This window comes from Anopheles nili, chromosome 3 (assembly GCF_943737925.1).
Source record: "Anopheles nili chromosome 3, idAnoNiliSN_F5_01, whole genome shotgun sequence".
Classification (NCBI taxonomy): Eukaryota; Metazoa; Arthropoda; class Insecta; order Diptera; family Culicidae; genus Anopheles; species Anopheles nili.
This window is the reverse complement of record NC_071292.1, coordinates 778,710-798,517: the sequence shown is the minus strand read 5'-3', so window position 1 is coordinate 798,517 and position 19,808 is coordinate 778,710. Positions and strand designations below refer to the sequence as shown.

General features: G+C 40.6%; 2 protein-coding genes across 3 annotated transcripts in view; one reads left to right on the top strand and one right to left on the bottom strand.

Annotated features, from left to right (window-relative positions):
* LOC128722954 (uncharacterized) overlaps positions 1-19,808 on the top strand; it is an 82,510-nt gene that overhangs the window by 41,752 nt on the left and 20,950 nt on the right. The gene's annotated exons all lie outside the window — the stretch shown is intronic.
* Positions 1-19,808, bottom strand: part of LOC128727675 (muscle-specific protein 300 kDa) — a 67,785-nt gene that overhangs the window by 40,422 nt on the left and 7,555 nt on the right. The window contains exons 2-8 of the mRNA XM_053821612.1: positions 19,373-19,434; positions 17,146-17,639; positions 16,806-17,082; positions 14,171-16,741; positions 13,968-13,982; positions 578-13,816; positions 113-266 (exon numbers count right to left, since the gene is read on the bottom strand). Coding sequence (XP_053677587.1) covers positions 113-266; positions 578-13,816; positions 13,968-13,982; positions 14,171-16,741; positions 16,806-17,082; positions 17,146-17,639; positions 19,373-19,434 — 16,812 coding nt within the window. The remainder of the gene's footprint in view (positions 1-112; positions 267-577; positions 13,817-13,967; positions 13,983-14,170; positions 16,742-16,805; positions 17,083-17,145; positions 17,640-19,372; positions 19,435-19,808) is intronic.

Below are 19,808 nucleotides of genomic sequence, written 5' to 3'. Positions count from 1 at the left end.
TATATATATATATATATATATATATATATATATATATATATATATATATATATATATATATATATATATATATATATATATATATATATATATATATATATAATAACATTACCTTGAACTTTTCCAAGCAGCGTAGAGTAGCTCTTTTGCAAATCAACCGTACGATCTCGAACTGTCGAACAAGCACTCTTTTCCATTAGTGCCTCACAAATATCATTCAATTCTTCAATGGTACTTTTTCTCGTCAAAATCAAATCATGAATGCGCTGCATTCCCAACGTGAGGATGCATCATTTCGATATGACATGCAACGGTATTGTGGGTTTGAAACGTAAACATTATTTGAACATTTTGAGGGACAAACAGAAATATTGTCAATCATCGATGATGATGGTCAAGGTGCAGATGGTACATGAAAATAAACATGAAAAAAATACATAAATTATTTATTTGCTGAGCCAGAAAAGGCCCTAACACAAAATTCCAAACAGTTATGTAATTCTAGCATTTGAATAAAAATCCTTGTTATTGGAAACTTGAGAAAATCTATATAAGAGATATTTGAGCCAACACATACCTTAAGTTCATTGAGCACAGCCCCTTGATCGTCGTTTCCTTCACTTGCTCCATATCCATTGACTCTCACATTGTACTCCTCTAGGAAGGAACTGAGATTGCTCGATTTGTCTAGGAAACTATCCCATGAAGTCAAGCAATCCATTAGCGTCTGTCGGGATATTCTTGCTAGCTCCTCAAGCTCGTCCCAATCTGCCCGTGCTTGCAGTATTTCTTGCTTAATCGAAGCCTGGCTTTCTGGCCCACTGATGGTCACTAAAGCGTTACCTTTATCGACAGTATTACCGAGCAACACTTTTCCGTCAGCAAAAGATTGTTCAATTTGTTTCAACTTATCAATCCGTCCAACAATATGCTCCTTGTCGCCATGGAAGTCTGACGATTGCTGTATAGTCTGGCGTGTAGTCTTCATCCATTCATACAGTTCAGTGAGAGCTTGCTTGAACCGCTCGTGGTTGTTAACCTGATTTTCCAGGCGCTCAATATTCTCCAATACTTTTGCAACAATTTGGTCGTAATCGGAAAGAATCTTGTTCATTTCTTCTGCATCCATTTTGGTGTTGTCGGCTATTTTGGACTTCATCTTCTCGACTACCTCGTTGTAATTGCCGGTTTCACGATGAATGGCTCGATATTTTTCCAACAACACACGTTTGTCTGCCAATTCAAACTGCATCGTTTCTCCGGCTTCTAACTTGCTTCGAACTTCTTCAATCCATTCAGATAGCATGCGTGATAGCTTGCCGATGTCTTCGAGTTGAGCAAGGTGGTTTGTTAGGCGCTGGCGTGTTTCCGTTATGTCTACCATGAGAGATTCGTATTCTGTTTTCAGATTTTCAGTATCCTCTTCGATCTTCGACGCACCATTTGTCTCCGTGCTTAGAACAATCTTCTCTTTTAGCTCAATTAAGTAACGCAATTTATTTTGACCCTGTTCCAACGATTGCCGAATGCCTTTCACGATATTTAATTTGGATTGAGTTTCTGATATTGTGTTCGGCACAGTTTCGCACTCGTTTAACTTCTCACGCATTCTGTCGAGCCAATCTTGGCATTCTCCATATAACGTATTGTGTTGCTGGTGCTCCTGATAGTGCAATTCCAAGCGACGCATGATTTCTTTTGCAATCGATAATAACACATTATATTTGGTAGTCAATTGCGTTACGCCATTACTGATGCGTGTATCGGCACAGATATCTAGCAAAACCTGAGCTCGCATGTTTAAACTATCAAGCTCGCGTTGCCAGTCAAACAATGTTTGCAACTTGTCCTGGAACTCTTCCAGGACTCGCTTCTTTTCTTGTAGAGTACCTTGCATTTTGTTATAGTTTTGCACTTCCTGTTCGATACTGTCGAGCCATTTCAGAGCAACACTGTACTGATCATCATATTCAGTCCATCGCACAATTCCATTTTCCAGCGCAGCACTGATCTTTTTGAGGGCAATGCAATAATTGTCGAACTCTTCTTGTAGAATGGCCACCTCTTTCTCGATTGCTTCTACCTCGTCGCCATCTACATTACGACAGGCCACTTCTGCCTGTTCAAGCGCTTTCTCTAGCTTCTTTTGACCAACCAGAGCATCGTTGTCTAATATTTTTAATTGAGTCATCTTTGAAATGAGTGTCTCTTTGTCGCCATGTGAGTCAGAGCATTTGCTCAAGCATTCCTTGGCGTTGCGAATCCATGCAGCAAACTCGTTACTTGCATCGATAAACGCTTGATGTAGCTCAACTGTTTCTTTTTGTTTTGCGAATAGTTCTCTTGCCTGCTTGCTAAGCGTTTCATACTTATTCGATATTTCCGAGGCAGGTGATGTTTGTCGCAGATCAGATGCTTTGCTAGCTACGGACTGGATCATCGGTTCAAAACTAACAATATCCTGTACAATATCGTTTGCTTGGCGAAGGTTCGCTCGACGTTCATTGAGTCCACTACTCAAACTAGTCGATGCACCTCCCAAGCGAAAGCGGACAACTTTTTGTTCGCACACTTGTTGCAATTTATTTTCGCGATCTTGAATCCACTGTTGCAAATGGTTGTAGCTCGAGCTGTAGTCGGCCCACTGCAGTAGGTTTGTCTCCAGCTGTACTTTGGCAGTGGACATACGCTTGACCAGCCTGTCCCAGTTCGTTTGAATATCCTTGACTTCTGTATTGATCACTTCCTTTCCGTCCGATTTTGTGCACTTCACTACCTTTTCTCCGGTATTTACTGTTGCATCGACCAGCTGCTGGCCTTGTTCACGCTGTTGGATCAACTCCACTATTTTCTGCAAGCGCTTCTCTAAGTTGTCCTTGCTAACGTTATCCACGTTTTCTGTAGAGTAGCGTACGATCTCTTTGGCATTATCAATCCAACCATTAGCTTTAGTCAAATTATCCTTATAATCGCGATGCAGATCATAGTTCGTTTCTACCTTCTTCAGAACATCCTTAGCTAGGTTCACTTGTACCTGATAGCGAGAGTTCAGATGACGCAATTGGTTACCAATATACGTATCAAGGTGCGACTGAAGAAGGGGTTTGGCAAACATGTTGAATTTATCGATTTCTCCCTGACCTTTTTCAAGCTTTCCAATGAGCTCGCGCATATCTTGAACTTGTTTTTCCTTTTCACCCAAATTGGAGCACATTGCCAGTTTGTGATTTTTCACCAAAATATCCACCTGTTGAAGCCATTCAGAGAGACGCTCATACTCTTCCTTATATTCACGCAGCAAATTTAGCGTTTTTTCGAGATCTCGCTTCTGCTTTTCAATATCTCCAAACAGTGATTCAAAACTTGCTTTCAGACCATTAATGTCGCCTCGAATTGCCTCCTTACCTTGCTCAGAAGTTGAAGCCATTACCACTTCACCAGTATGCATCAAATGTTCAACCAGTAGCTCGCCTTGTGCCTTCTTATTTGTTAACGCATCGAGAGGTGCAATCGCACTATCCATCGTTAGTTTATCACTTAACGATTGTTGCTTCACGCATGGAAGTTTCTCTCGAGCGCGACTAATCCAGTTCAACAAATCATCGTACGCCTCTTTGTATAGACGATGGTCACGGTATTGGTCTTCACGATCGGTCAAAACCTTGCTAATTTTGTCGGCCAAATAGTCAAACTTTCCTAAAATCTGCTGTGCAGCCACTGCGGCTTGTGATTGTTGGCCTGAAGCCGCCATTTCGGATGTTTTTTGTTTCAACGGTTCGATTTCGATCTTTTCCAGACGAATTTTTTCTTCAGTATTCTTGATGCGCTCTAGCTGGGCACGTTTATCAGCCATTGTTGCCTGGAACTCGACAAACCCGCTGAGTTCGGTTTCCATCCAATCAATATTTCGTTTTAAATCATTAACCTGATCTAAAAATCCAGACCATTGATTTATAGCCTCATCCAAGTTCGCCCGTACATCGATCATGCGTAATGTTAGTGAAGACCATTCTTCTTGTAGTGTAGCAACAGCTTTATTTACCGCCTCGTGTCCCAAAGGTGTCGTACACGCCAACACCTGTTGGGCAAGGTCCACAATCGTCTGCAGCCGCCCTGAACCATCTTCTTTATTCACAATCATATCTTGCACCAATTTCAATTTGCTTTGCAGTTCCTTTTCAGAAGTACTAGACAAATCGGCACAGTAGTTTAGCTTTTCACGAATGCCATTTAACCAATCACGTTGTTCACCAATACGCGTCTCCAGATCTTGATGTTGAATGACGTACTGCTGCCAACGACCAACAAGTTCTTTGATGCGACTGCCCGTCTGCTGGTACTTAATCGCCAGTTCCGAAATTTGAGAATTGCGGCTGCTCAAATATCCGCGGTACAATTGCTGTGCTTTCTCTGTGAAATTATCTATTTCGAGTTCTTTTGCTTTCACTTCCCCTTGCAAGCTCTTCAAATAGTCCAGGGTAGCTTTTTTGTCGATCAATGTGGCTTTAAGATCAACTGAATGAATCTTTGCGTCAACATCCCGCATCCAATTCATGCAATCTGTTCGCATTTTCTCGTAATCACTCCATTCGCCCATCTTTCCACGAATGTTGTCCATCGTGGAGTCGATAGCAGCCAACAGGCCTTCCCATTCCTGCTGCGAAATGTCAATTTGGGATCGTATATTTGCTTGACCTTCATCGCTCGTGTCAGGAATGGTTGCCTCTCCGAGCAATCGAATTTGTTCTACACGGTTTTGCTCTGCAGTTACAGATTTCTTTAGCTCCATCAAGCGATCGACGTTCGTCATCAACGATACCTGATCTAGATCGGTTTCTCCCCATAATTCAACTGTGTTGTGATTCGCGTCAATGAAATCTTGTGTTTCCATTACGGCCTTGCAATACTGCCGGTGATTATGTACAATGCGATCATACTGATCCCCGTAGGTCTGCGCTTTCTCCAAATATTCCTCATATTTTCCTGTCAACGCAGCCATTTTTTGTTCAATTGGGGCATGCTTTTCCTGCATATTTTCAACAAGATCACGTACGTTGTTCAGTTCAGGTCTGTGGTTTTTAATATCATTTAACAGGTCCGAGTAAGCCTGCTGTTGAGCACATTTTTCATCCAATGTGGGCTTCAGTATCAAACTATTGCTTCCCAACTGCACCTCTACGTTATTGAGCCACTCTTGCAATTGGTCAGCCTTCTCCATAAAGCCTGAGAGCTTCGCCAATCGACTCTCGTAGGAACGACCATATTCGTTCATCTCATCAAACAGACGATCGCATTTCGCAGCCAGTTCCTGGAGTTCATTACGAATCATTTGTTGACCTTTGGAAGCCGTCGTAGCATATAAGAGCTCCCCATTATCTGAAACTGCATTACATTGCACTGTTATCATATTATGCTTTGCCAATAGCGTTTGAATTGTGCCTAGCAACATTTGAGAATCATGTTGCTGATTCATATTTTGTATGTTTTGAGCATTTTGCAAACGGCAGCTGTCGTATACTTCACGAATGTCGTCTAACTCTTTTTCGCATTCGTCGTAGCGCTTTCGGTACTGCTTATGCTCAACATACGAATTCTCACATTTCTTGGCCAATTCTTTCACTGTGCCCTCAACTGACTGAACCCGCGACTTGAGCTGTTGCATATTGAACGAAATTTTCGTATCGCCACTACTTTGTAATAGCTCTGATGACTTATCGACAAGCTTGTCAATTTCAAGAGCATTTTGCTTCAAACGTCCGAGCATTGATTGATAATATTCGTGCTGTTCTTGCTTTTCATTTAATGTGTTTTTAAGCATATAACCTCTCATTGTATCTTCTACTTCAGCCAAAAACACACCGATCTGATCTAAATCGCGCTGGTAATCATCCCACAGCTGCAATCGCTTCTCTAGTTCTGTTCGAGCGTCTCTGATTGAAGCGACAAACTTTTCAAAATCTGTTTTCATTTTAAACAGATCCTGCTCCATCACCGTTTTTGCACCATACGATATCAAATCTCCATTATCTATGATGAGTTTTGCGAGATTTTTGAATTTCTCTTCCATCTTGCTGTTCGACTGATGGAGATCATCAATCTTTTGAACCTTCTCTTGTACAGTGCGCTTATTTCCAGATACATCCGAAAGCAGTTTCAGTTCACTGAATAAATAGTCTTGCTCATCAAGAAGAGATTTTTGAATTTCGTTGAATTTATTGCACAGTTCTAGTGACTGCTCGAGACGACGGATTACATCGCTACAGGACTTTTTTAGAAGCTCATACCGTTCCGTTATCGACTGAACTTTCGCGTTGATATCTCCGTTTTGAGCGTCCGTAATCAGTGATTCGGCTTTCTCTTTCAACGAGTCAATTATGCGCCGATGACCACTGATTTCTTGAAGAATAGCCTTGTACTTGAACAACTTAGAGCGAATCTCTTGTGTTGAATTCCAGTTTTGAGTTTCGTTTGGTTCAATTTTACGTTCGGTTGCATCTAACCAGTTTAGCACCTGCTGCAAAATGTCTTGGTACGAAGACCATTGAATGGAACGAACGTCTAGTTGCTTCTTCACGTTGTTCAAACCCGTAATAATCTGATCCCACCGGTCCTTTATCTGACGAACTTCCTCGCGTATCTTTTCGCGGCCCTGTGTATTCGTTTCAGGCAGCACCTTTTCACTAGCTGTCACTAGGCCGGACAAGTTATTTTCGAACTTCTCTTTTTGAATTTCCAGCTGCTGCAAGTTTGGTTGATTCACGGTACCTATTCTTTCTTGTCCCAATACCTCCAGCTGCTGTTCTAGCTCACCTAACCGAGCAGCGCTTTCTACGTATCTTTCTTCGTAATTTTTATGATCATTCACAATGTTTTGAGCACGGTTTGCAACCTCCTTGCTTAAAACTTGAAGTAACTGGTAACGATTGATCAACTGGTTGATGTAAAACTTGATTTTCTCAACTCCCGTCTTGGTAAAGAGCGCTTGAGCCATTGTTACAAAATCATCAATCTGCCTCTGCTTTTCTCCAATAGTTTCCTGGTTTTCACGAAACACTTCCAACTGTTGTTGCTTGCGGGCAAGAGAATCGTAAAGCTGCTGTTCACGAAATATTCCTTCCATCATTCTGCACCATTTCGTCAACGCGTCCATGTCCTGATCGAATTGGGACCAACCGCTAAGCGATTTCCGTTGGTTGTTAATTAGCTCGTCAATCTGTCCATACAAACTTAACAGATCGTTGCGCATTTCACCAATCTCCCGCTCGACCATCATATTGCCAGGAGCAGACGTGCTTTCTTTCATAGCTTCAAAACATTGTACCAAATTAGCCAGTAGCTCGTCACCTTTAGGTTTTGCTAGCCTAAGGTTATTCAGACATTCAATCCGCTTATTGATCTCATTTTTCTCACCACTAGTTTCTTCGCAACAAAACACTTTATCTTTTTCTTCGTTTATCCAGCTACGTAACTTGCTGCAGGCACCTGCATAAGTTTGATGAGCCATCACACACGCGTTCAGATTTTCCAACAGCTCGCCCGATTTTCGGACGATTCCCTGATATGTATCTTTTATAGAAACAACGCAGCTCTGCAAATGCTGATCTTTTGTCATCGAAAGCAATTGTTGAGCCTTGGCACAGACTGAATCTACCAGACCAACCTGGGAGAGAATCTCTTGGTGCATCAGTTTGTGATTTTGATACTGGGTGCGCTTATCCTGAATATTTGCTTTCAGCTCTGCATTCACTTCCATCGAATTTTCAATATCCTTCAGCCACTTGGAGAGCTGCTCTTGTTGTAACGAGAACTCTCCAAATTGGAGAATGCACTGATCCAATCGCTGAGTTACTTCGTTCAATTCGTCAGAAAATCGGTCCCAGAGATCACGTATCACTCCAAGTTTTTGGCGAATCATATCTCGGCCATCGGGACTTGTGTAGGAGTACAATTTTTCACCACGATTGATTAGATCTTCATACGGATTGCTATCATCGAGTCTTTTGTACGCAATCTCTTTCAAACGAAGCTGCCGTTCCTGCAACACACCCAGATCGCCAACTAGCTCTTTAAATTCTGACAACGCTTCGAAATTTTTACGCAACAATTGTTCAAATTCGTCGTATGCCTGATTGAAATCACTTTGATCGTGCAATGTAGATTCGGCTTTTGCAATCGCATCGGCGCATAGTCCCGTCACCAAACGATACTCATTTTGCAGTTGCGCTACTTTTCCATTCACGTCGAATTTTGATTTTACTTTATGACTTTCTTCCAATATACTGCTTACTTGCACACCATAGCTTTGAATACTATCCCGTAATTTTTGGAGACCTTCAAGACATTGCTGTTTAGTATCCAACGCACCCACTGCACTGGCATCCTTAATTTCGTTCTTTTTACTAGTCAGCCAAACAAACGCACTTTCCAGGCGGCCGCTAAATACATCCAACTGTTTCAGAGAGTCTGCCGAACGATTCTTAAACGATCGACACTTTTCGAAAAATGCCGTCCATTGGCGCTTATTGTCTTCGAACGTTCGCAACAACTCCGAATGTCCATTCTCGTGTGTTTGAGCCATAACCACGGCAAACTGTTTGTAGCACTCGTTGATTTCATCCAAGGCGCATTCTTCTTCCGCCAGCACCGCATCGCTGAGAATTAGATACTCTTCTAGCTTTGCTTTCGTCAGATCACTATCATTAAACATATCTTCAGTTTGAGATTGCAACTTAAGTAAACCATCGCGGGACTTTTCAAGCATTGCATTATACTGATCATGCGATTTAATCGACTGCTCCAGCAGAGCAACCTTTCGGTCTAGATTTTCTCGAAGGGTGCCAAAGTTCTGGCGTGTTTCTTCGATCTGTGCAAGTGAACTTTTGTCCGGAAGAGCCATAACTTTTTTCTCAATCTGATCTAAGTTTGCCTCATGCACAGTTATATCTTTCTGCATGTTTTTTCCACTATATAATGCACTCTTCTTCTCCGGAAGCGTTGCGTAACGGTCGCTCAGGCCAGATGTTATTTTAGCGCATAGCTCTGTTAACCAGTTGTTTAACTGGTTGTGGCTTTCATCTATAGATTTTTTCTTTAACAAATCGGACTCTATTCGCTTTATACCATTGCTAACCTCGTCCAACAAAGTGTTATAATCTTCACGCAAATGCTTCATTTCATCACGAATGCTGTCACGACACTCGACACTAACTTCCGCATAAAGATTTTCGCCTAAAGTACAGGTGTCGTTCAATTCAGATTCCTTTGACAAAATATCTGCCCGTAACTCCTTGGCAGACTCGTACTCTCGATCAGAAAGCGCCTGTACTTGAGCGTTATTACACAGATTTTGAGCTTGTTTCTTGTTTTGCATAGTCCGCAGCCACTGCCGTGTGTTATCCACAGCTTCATGAAATTGAACATTTTTCAAGCGCACATCCTCCAACCGATCGGTCAATTGAGTAAAGTACTTACTAAACATATGATACTTGTTATGTAAATGATGCACAAGCACTAACGCGCGGGATTCTTGATTCACCTCGTTCAACTGATTGCCAACTGACTGAAGTTGATCCATTTTTAATTTGAAATCTTCCAGACTCGCACGTGCTTGCTTTACTTCGTTGGATTTTTCCTCCATACCGGCCAAATCGATCAGAAGAACCGTTTCTATACGATTTCGTGCCTCTAGATCTTTCAAATAGCGAATAACTTCCTCGGAGATCGTTTCGTAGCTCAGCCACAATGCAATGTTATCGGTCAGCTGCTTCTCCGTTGCATTGAACGCGTTCTTTAGCACATTGAGTTGATTTTTTAATTCCTTTGTTTCATCTGCTAAATGGTTCACCTTTGCCGTAGTGAACAATTCCGACACCGATCCAAGAAGTGATCGTTCTACTTCGCATATAATTCGTTCGCAATCCTCAATGCTTGTGCGCACATCGTTTAGTGTTGTACGTTTCACATCCAATTGATACTTGTCGCTGGTGGGTTCGGGAGCACACCAATTGAGCTTCTCACTCTGTGCACCTATCATTCTTAACAATGCACTCAATTTGTCTCTGAATGATTTTTCCACACTCTTCAAAAGCTTTGTTTCGACTTCATTTAAACTGTTCATCACCAGCCCAAAGCGTTGATCAAGATTATGGATTTCTTTAGAGACAGTTGACGTTTCCTTAATACCTTGATCGTACTTTGCTTCCATCGATACGAATTCATTCTTAAGATCGGTTATTTCTCCTCCAACCAAATTCAGCTTCCGTCGTAATTCACGGCATTCGGTGAGATGAACGAGCTGCTTACCACTATCCAAAGTCATATCGTCGCAATTTGCAATTTCTTCACGAATGTTGTAAATGCGTTCAATAATGTTCTTGATCAACAACTTTAGTCGTCGCTCATCAGCTGTATACTCAGACACACGATCGTTCAACCGGACAACAGTTTCTCCGATTGATGCAAAACCATCATTTAACTGTACCCACATATGTTGTAAATCTCTTGGCAGGGTTCCACCGTTCATTTTCTTAAACTCTTGCAATATGCTATCCAAATTTTCTTTGAAAGCCTGTTGCACTGGCAGCTCTGCGCGGTAAGCTACAATTTTGCTCTCAATTTCGGCTGGATTCTCCAAAACCCGTGATAGCTGATCGCGTTTCAACTGCAACCAGCCATCCATATCATGGAAAAGCTCTTCCGCCTGCTTGTAAAGAACGATCTTCTGGTCCAGAATACTTGAGTTGTCGATCAACGATTCTAGATTGGCCTTGAAGATATCGTTATTGTGTCTGATGATGTCCAGAATGTTTTCACAGTCCTGTGGGTTGTAGCTACGGAACTGTTTTGCTAGCTCATTGCCCTTTGTCACAACTACATCTGAACATTTTTTCACTTTCTTCATCATTGTCTCAGAAGCTTTCTTCAATTGATCAAGTGCGAGTTGCAAGGAAGATTTGTTATCAAAATTCAGCACAGTACCATTGTTGAGCGCCTCAATTTGTTTGACTTCGTTAGCAAAACTCATGTTGTACTTGTTAAAGTCCCCATACAAATCACTTGTCGATGAAAAAACGCGCAGGGTTTCATCGGATTCTTGTTGCAATTCCATAACCTTTTTGTCCAGTTTACCTAGCACTTTTTGGATCTCAATTTCTGGTTTGACGACGTCCTGTTTCTGCAACAAATTACCTTCGTACTGTATCTGACCCTTGGTACTACAAACGTCACTAATCTTCTCATTCAAAACGGATAAATCTTCCATACCATCGTCCAAGGTGGACAACCGAGCTGCCTGTATAATTGCTTTGAGTCTATCCTCGATATCCTTTAGGGTATCGGATAATTCTATTTGCGTGTGTTGGAATTTTTTGACTCGGTCCTTGGTATCCTCAACCTCCTTCATTTTTCCATCTACTTGGGAACCAATGCTCGCCAATCGTTGGTCTAACTCTGCGATCATATTTATTGCGCTGACTGGCCTGTGCAACTTATCGTGGAACGAAATGCACGGTTCCTGCTCCATAGCAATCGATAAACGGCGCCAGTTTTCAATTCCTGCTGTTGCTTCAGCGACACGCTGGTTAGCATCACTTAGATGCTCCTCAGTGGCCACGTCATATTTAATTATCCTGTCACGCAAATACGCCAGTTGCTCTTTTGTAGTATTATGCCATTGCAAAAACTCAACCCACTTCTGCAGGAAGTCTTTCATTTGCATTAAGCTTGATTCCAGGTTTTGATAGTTACTTGCCAGTGAGCTGTATGTTTCGTTAAGTAGTTTATTCTCTAATGGATTATTTGAAAGGCTTTGCTGCTTTACTTGTGCGTATATTTGGTTGAACGTATCACGTTTATCAGCATGCTGTTGCACCAAATACTGCACATTCTGTACTGCAAGTTCTACCTCATCTACTGCCGTGTTTTCCAGCTCACTAATACTTGTCCGAATCTGATCCATCCAGTTGCTAAAGTCAGTCATCTGTGCATTGAAATTCTGCTGCTCAACAATGCTCTCATAATTTGCATTAATGCGTGCCCGAGCATCATCACTCAATTTGGTCAAACGGTCTTTCAAGAATTTCAGCTTGTCTCGTATTACTTGTACTCCATCTTCCGAGAGGCTATGATTAATCTGATCAAACATGTGTACTAAGCCAATCAACTTGGCTTGTTGTTCTGAAATTTCATTACTGAACAATTTTAGAGACTTAATCTTTGTTTCCAAGAGATCAATCGGCTGAACAGTGGCAGAGCTGGCTATGGAACCAAATTCCTCCATACGGGCACTAGCGCTTACAATGAACGAGTTCAATTTCTCCAAATCACCATCTAGTATCGCCCAATTATTCACCAATTTTCCTGTTTTATTCAACAGGTGCTGAACGTTCTCGTATATACTGGAAACCATACTATTGTAACGTTCTGTTTCCTCTGTAGGTTTCACACCATACCTTATGTTCTGTGCGCTCTTAACTGCATTCTGCAGCTCATCCATCTTGCCCTCACACTGATCGTTGAACACTTCCAAACGACCCTGATATGCTCTTGCTTCGGACAAAGTAGATGGTCGTATCTGCTCCATTTCCGGTGCAAGTTTAGCTCGTTCAACCCACTCCTTCAAGCTGTCCATATCGCGGTTGTAAATCTTCCAGGTTTCAAAATCTTCGCCAACAAGCATCTTCTCGCTATCTACGATGCGATGAAGCTCTGTAAAGGTACCTTGCAAATGGACTACTTCAGCTTTCAATCGTTTCATTTCGCTTAAATTTCCTTCCTTAGAAGCAAGGTCAGCAGTACTAGCATTCAAAACGTCCAGCTGGCGAATCTTTTCTACCAAAACACCCTCCAACTGCTTTGTTTTCAGTACACGATCTTCAGCGCTTATCTGTGGTTGTTTAATAGCGGCTAGCATCTTTGGATACACGTTGTTAGCCCAACTCTTTAGAGTGTCTAGTCGCTGTTTATATTCGTTCCATTTGTCACTATAATCCTCCAAATACACGACACGCTTCTCAACGTATTGAATCGTGTTGTCAACGCGTTTGCCAAGATCAGTAACCTCTTTTTCGATTGCCTGCCGTGTAGTGGGTGGCAAGGAAATGCCCAAGTCGTGACACAAGTCGTTCAATTGCAATAAAGTTTTGGATGACGCTTGCTTCAAGTTTATTGCTAACTGTCGCTTCATATCCAAATCTTGAGTAACGCTCTTCGGATCCGTTTGTAGCGGCGTCACTGAGCGCAGCTCCATTTCGGCCGTATTTAACAAGTTCACAATTTGACCCTTTTGTTCATTGTAATCACTCCAAACTTTTTGAATAGCTCGCAATGACCGAACCTTGTCTGCTGCTTCGTTATACGTATCATTCCATCCTGTTTCTAATTTTTGAATTTCGCCTCCAATAAATTGTGGTGCACTGGGGTTCTTGCTCAGATCTTTTCCACGCTGTAATAGCTTCATTATGTGCGCACGTTGACTATCCAATTTCTGGATCGAATACTGCTGCTCATCAATCATTTCATTTACACGTTTAAAGCTGTCCGGAGGAGGAACGCTTTGGGTTTGTGTTTTAATGCTATCCAAAAGGTCACATATTTCCTTGGCCTCTCGACGATATGTGTAACATTTTGCAAAAACCTCCGTTTTTGTCATAGTAGTTTCAATCGTAGGTATGAGAGTTTTATAACGAGCAATTAGTTTCTCAATTTTTTCCTGCTCAACGGAAGCCTGCTCTTCGTTGGTATGGCTCAGTAAGAAGTCCAATGTTTTTACCAGCCATTTCATATCTTCGCGTTTTCCATCAGCTTCAAAACAAATGTTCTAAAAAAATACATATAAAAAAACATACATTAAAAAAAAACATAAATACATTTATAATTGATAATTAAATCCTACTACAATACAGGATAAATGCAAAGGAATGTACCAGGTAACGTTAGGGATATATTTTGAAATAAGTTTGTAAAGTTACCATTAGCGTTTTCAACTTCCGAAAGCATAGGAAATTACATAGAGAAAGATTTGTTAGAATTATCGCTTTATCTATATGAAGCTAAAAATGTTTTATCGTGGTAAACGATTTCATTCCACATTTATTTTTTCTAATATATACGTAATATATATGTAAGTAAATAAGTTTATTCATTCTCAATCAATATAATCATTAATACATACCTGGAAAGACGCTTTTTCTTGCTCGAACTCCTCCATCGTATGCTTCTCGACCATGATTTGCTGTAAGGATTCATCCACTCGATCCATCCACGCGTTCATCTCATCAAACTTTGCGTGATACGCATCCCACTGTGTGGGAATCTTATGTAGAATGCTACGAACGCTGTCGATTCGTTTGCATATAGCAATCCAGCTATCATTGGCGCGCTGATAGAGCGGCGCCAATGACTGATCGTTGGTTGACTTCTCCAAATAGATGTAATTGATCTTCTCCATATTACCCAACACCTGCTCTACTCGTTGCAGATCGTGCTTTTTGAAGTAATCCATGTTTCTCTGTAGTATGCCTTCAAAATTTTCGTTGCAATTAAACGCTTGCTCTTCGGCATTCAGTTCCTTCTCAATATCGTTTGCACACCCGTTGAATGTCAATTCATTCAACCGGAACTCGACCTTCAGCAAATGTAAAGGTATCAGTTGAATCACATGACTCCACTGACTTTGAATATCCTCTACTTTAGTTATCAAAATCTGCTGCTCCGAAGGAGGCAAATACTTCAATAAATCCTCCGTCAATCGCTCAAGTTTATTAATGCTTGTTTGGTCAGCCGAGTTGAAAAACTCCAATTGAATCTCAGCATCAGCTTCCTTCTCTACCGGAATGGCCGATTTCTGGAACGCTTCTGCCTGGCGCAAGAACGATTCTACCTTTTGCTTGCACTCGTTAAAGTTTTCCCAGACACGTAAGTTTTCTTGCAGTTTGTACTCCCAATCGTTCGCATTATTGATTACATATTGAAAACGATCGTTGAGTTGTTTCATTTTTGAGGATGCATCGCTCATGTCAATACTTTTGTCCGTATCAGTGAGCTTAAGCAGATTTTGGAACACGTTGTTCTTGCTTTCCAACATCGATTTGTAATACAGTGTGCGATTGAAGAAAGCCTTGTGTTTCGATAAATTGTTTTTCGTTTGTTGCGGATCATTGCTGAATGAGTATGAAATCAGCAAATTTTCGGCTTCATCAAGCCATTGAGAAACTTCCCGCTGCCCAGTCTCAAGCGCATCTTGTTGAGTGAGTAATTGATGGAACAGATGCAACTTGATCGGTATTTGCGCCCGCACACGCACTAGAGCTTCTTTTTGCTTTTTCATCATGATCATCATGCGATCCACTTCGTCACGTGAATATTCTTTGATGAGGGCCTGAAAGCTTCGGCTTACGGATTTGAACAGTTCTTCCATAGCTTCTATCTCACAGGCTATCTGTTTAATTTCAGATTCACATCGCTGAATTTCAACCGAATCGCGCAAATTATTACGTCCGAGGGCTAGTTCTGCACGTTGGATCCATTCATTGAGCTGCGCAGCGTCTGCCTTAAACTTTTGTCGATGTTGCAAAATGTCTCCTACGTGCAGATACTGCTTGGTATGTTGGAACACTTGTTCCCAATGTGACGCCAATTGAGTATACTTTCTTTCCAAGCCATCGCACGTCTCCTGGTCACAGGTTGACTTTAGAATATTGAACGTGTCAGTTAATGCGTCAAACTTTTCTTTATACACGCTTATGTTTTGAAAGAACTCAATACGCTCGTCTTCTGTACCTTGCAGCGCATCATGGGCCTGCACTAACCATGCCTCTATTTCACGCACTAACGAACGCCATCGTTGCCAGTGGGAAAGAACATCTTCTAGCATCGTTTCCGTACATATTAACCGAGAGGATACATTTTTCCAGCGATCTTCTATTTCATGTAAAAACACATCAATGTTGTACATTTCCTTTTTGGTAATGTTTCCATCGATCTTATATTCTTCGATTACCTGTCGCATATCAACCAGCGCCTTTTCGAATTCCTGCATAATTTGATTGCGAGTGACAAAGTTTTTCAGATGTTCTAGAGATTGTTTCACTATCTCTTCATTGTTGTATTTAACGCCATTGATTTTGTTCTCCAGCAAATTGAGGAACGCAATCAGACAACATTTGTGTTCTAAGTATTTTAGCTTGATTCGTCGCTGTCTCGCTTGAGGTTCAATGTCCAGCAATCGTTTCTCCATATTTTGTAATTGTCCCATCGGAACATTGTTTGCCAACGGGGAGAGCTTTAAGCCAATGAACGTTTCTCGTACCTCATAATACGTGGCAAAAAACTGCTTGTGAGCTTCAAGTTTTTTACTAATTAATGAAGCAGTCTCTTCGTTCATATTACTTGGGATATCGTCATCATTCAAAAGATTCTCGCCGTTGCTCAACCAACGACCAATAGATCCGAACTGGTCTGGTAGATTGCTGTCTAGATACCACAACCATTGCTGCATGTGCCGCTCGAGCTGTAGCCACAAACTATTCAGCTCTTGTACTTCTGGAGTCATCTTGGCAACATTGATACTTTTCACCTTTTTATATGTGTTCTGCTTTTCTAACTTTTGTCCGTTCACATTCTCGAACATGGTATAGTTGTTGGGATATTTTCCACGCATTCCATCGTAGTAGTGAACAGTTTGGCGCAGCCATTCTAATAGTTCTAATAGCTCGCGCTCGTTGTCGCTCTTCGAATTAATATTCTGTAACACAAAACAAGATCATTTTAATACTTAGTGCACAAAACAATTGTTGAAGCTATCATACTTTCACGTCTGGATATTTGTGCAAAAACTGTGCAACATAGGTCATTATACTCTTTTCGTCCGGACTACTGACGTCCACATCTTCAGCGTCCAAGAGTCTAGCAATGCCCAGTTCCGATTCTGCTACGTTGAATGCCGTATCCAAACGATATCGGTTGTTGAATTTCTTCATTTCTGCAATATTGATGACATTCGTTTTGATCGCATCGATCAACGACAAAAACGCAATGCCATCGCGCCAGCTTGCTCCAAAATCTCGCACTTCCAAACCAGATGTTCTGCAAGTCAAAAGTGGAATAAATTGTTACTCTCTATCCTTTTTACATCAAACCTACACTTACTTTGGTAAGGCACTATTCACCCACGTCAACAACGTCTTCTTTGGACCTTGTTTCAACATCTCTTTGCTGCCTGCTACGAGTGTATTCGTACCGCTGTAAGATACCGGTTTGCTGGCGCTCAAGCTGGGTATATTGGATGCAGAACTACTGCTGCCCAGCGAACTCAAAGATCCGCTTATGTTTTCGTTTAAATAATGGAGTATACGGCTGTTCTCTTCAATTTGGAAGTAAAGGATTATCGTCCAAATTAAACCCAATACCACAGCAGGTCGCCCATCCACGATATCAGACGGATTGATGTTGACTAGCTTTATACGTTTGCTGGTGAGAAACTGCAGTGCGGTGTTAACGTTACTCAGAAAATGTGGCCGACGTAAAACTTTACCCTTCTCCATTGGGAGCTTCTCACCGGAGAGCACCTCCAATAAGGCCAACAGTTTCGTACCATCCTTAAGGTCATGAATCAAATCTTCGACCTTCAATGGTGGTATATGCTGTATGGAAAAAACAGAGAAGATTTGTAGATACCAAAATGTAGCATATGCATCACGATTTATAGCGTTATAATACTACTTTGATATTTAAATCACATTGATAAGATTGAATATCACATTGAAATTAATATATACATAAAATATTATTAAACAAGCATTTAGACTTATTTTACTGTGTTCTAAAATACCAAAGCGGGATAAAAACATAGCGTTGCGTATAGGCACGCATCTATTCGATTCCTTAGGATTGCTACCCCCTATCCTCATACATGGACGCATGCCGATGCAAGATCTATGGCGCCAGGCAATAGATTGGAATAAATAAATGAATTAACTTAAGCTCACAAGTAAAGCTCGTATAAAGTTGTATAAGTTGCGTAGAGATTTAAAACAATATTTATCCCGCATATTATCTACGGAGGAACCAGAATAAGATAAATATATTTTCTTATGCATTTTAAATCAACAAAACAACAGATCGTTGAAACACAAGATTTTCCAAAGGGTCAGTACCTCTTCCTAGCTAGAAAGCTGAACTGACAGACAAAAGCCAATGGCTCCTTGTTTATATCTCTCCTCCACAAATTTCCAATTTCTTGAGAAATTGCTTCAGACGGTTCCTGTAACTAGGTAGATGCTTTCAGGATCGTTGGTTAAAGGAACACTTTGCATGTCTTAACCTTCAACTCAAAAATGAAACTTAATCGCAGCAAAGCGATAATTTGTGTAAAAACGATTAATGCAAAAGAGTACCCTTACTGTAGCACCTTACTATTTTTTCGTATCAAAATATCATGTATGTCACAAATATTTTGTTTTCAGATCTAAGTTACCATCAAATAGTGAACAAGTGCAAAAATGTTACTGCCAGTAATTCTTTATATTCTTTATAATTCTAAAATACCCCGTACGTATTATCTGAGTCTGACAGTTTATTCCCTTTATAGATTTAATGATGATATTCTCCTTCAATTTTAGTAACAATATCGGCCATATGTGCGCAAGTTAAACGCACATTTTTTGACAAAATTCCTTCCGAAAAATCGCTCCTAACATCCGTCACAGATAGTGTAAAGCAGTCATGCAGCCAGGGTTTTGTAGATTACGATCATTCCAATAATGGGTACAAACTAGCAATTGACTGGTTGTCTATTGAAAATCAGCAGTTCGAAAAAAACTTACAAAAAATTATCACGAATTGGCAAATAATGGTTCAGAAAAAAGAATATATACTTCTCAAGCTATTGAAGTAAGCTAGTACAATATATGGTAGTAAAATTAGCATGAGAGCTTTCAAATTAACGAAAATTATTAATGTATTTCGATTTACAAATTTGTTCCACATAACCCACATTGATGTTCTAAACAGAGCTGTGACAAATTTTACGATAAGCGCGTAACTAATAAACAACAACTTTTGTTCCAGCCAATCAATAGCACTATCATGCTGGTAAGTGATAGGGGATCCGCGACGATTGGCCTATTTTACCGTTAGTGCTTCGTGTGTAGCCATAGTAAATGACTTGCTTCCAATCCTTGTTCTACAGGATTCCACTCATGCATATCCGTTACCATTAAACAAGCGTTTCAAATTCATTAACTTTGCACAATTGGCTTTCGACATGATTATTCCTATTTAGTATATGGACAGTAATGTCTTTTTCACTTATAAACAAATATATTAAACATTTTGGATTGAACAGTGTAGTGCAAAATCATATTACGTTACTTACCTTATTCAAAAACGAATTAATCCAGTTAACGAAAGTTTTCTTCTGTACACGTTCCTGTTCATCTACAGAATTAAAGAATAAAAATAAAAAAAATGAATAATCAGCCAGCGTAAAACCCTTTCGAAAGAAAATTGTTATATGCAGTCATAACTGTATTTCAAATAGTTTAGCCAAAATTGAATATAAACTTAGTTCTCAAGAACTCAAATTACTTGTTCTTTTTAATTTCACTGAAGTCTATTCCTTATGGTGATAAAAAACTCGAATTACACTATTGGAGATCAGTTAACTTTAATGAGCTGTTGGCTAATGAGTTAAAAATCAGCCCAAAATTTCACTATATCATCACGAAAAACTACTCTCTTCTCGAAAGGACCACTTCTAACTGACCCAAGCATTCAAGCTCCTACAACCAAGCAAGACTATTCCGTAAGTC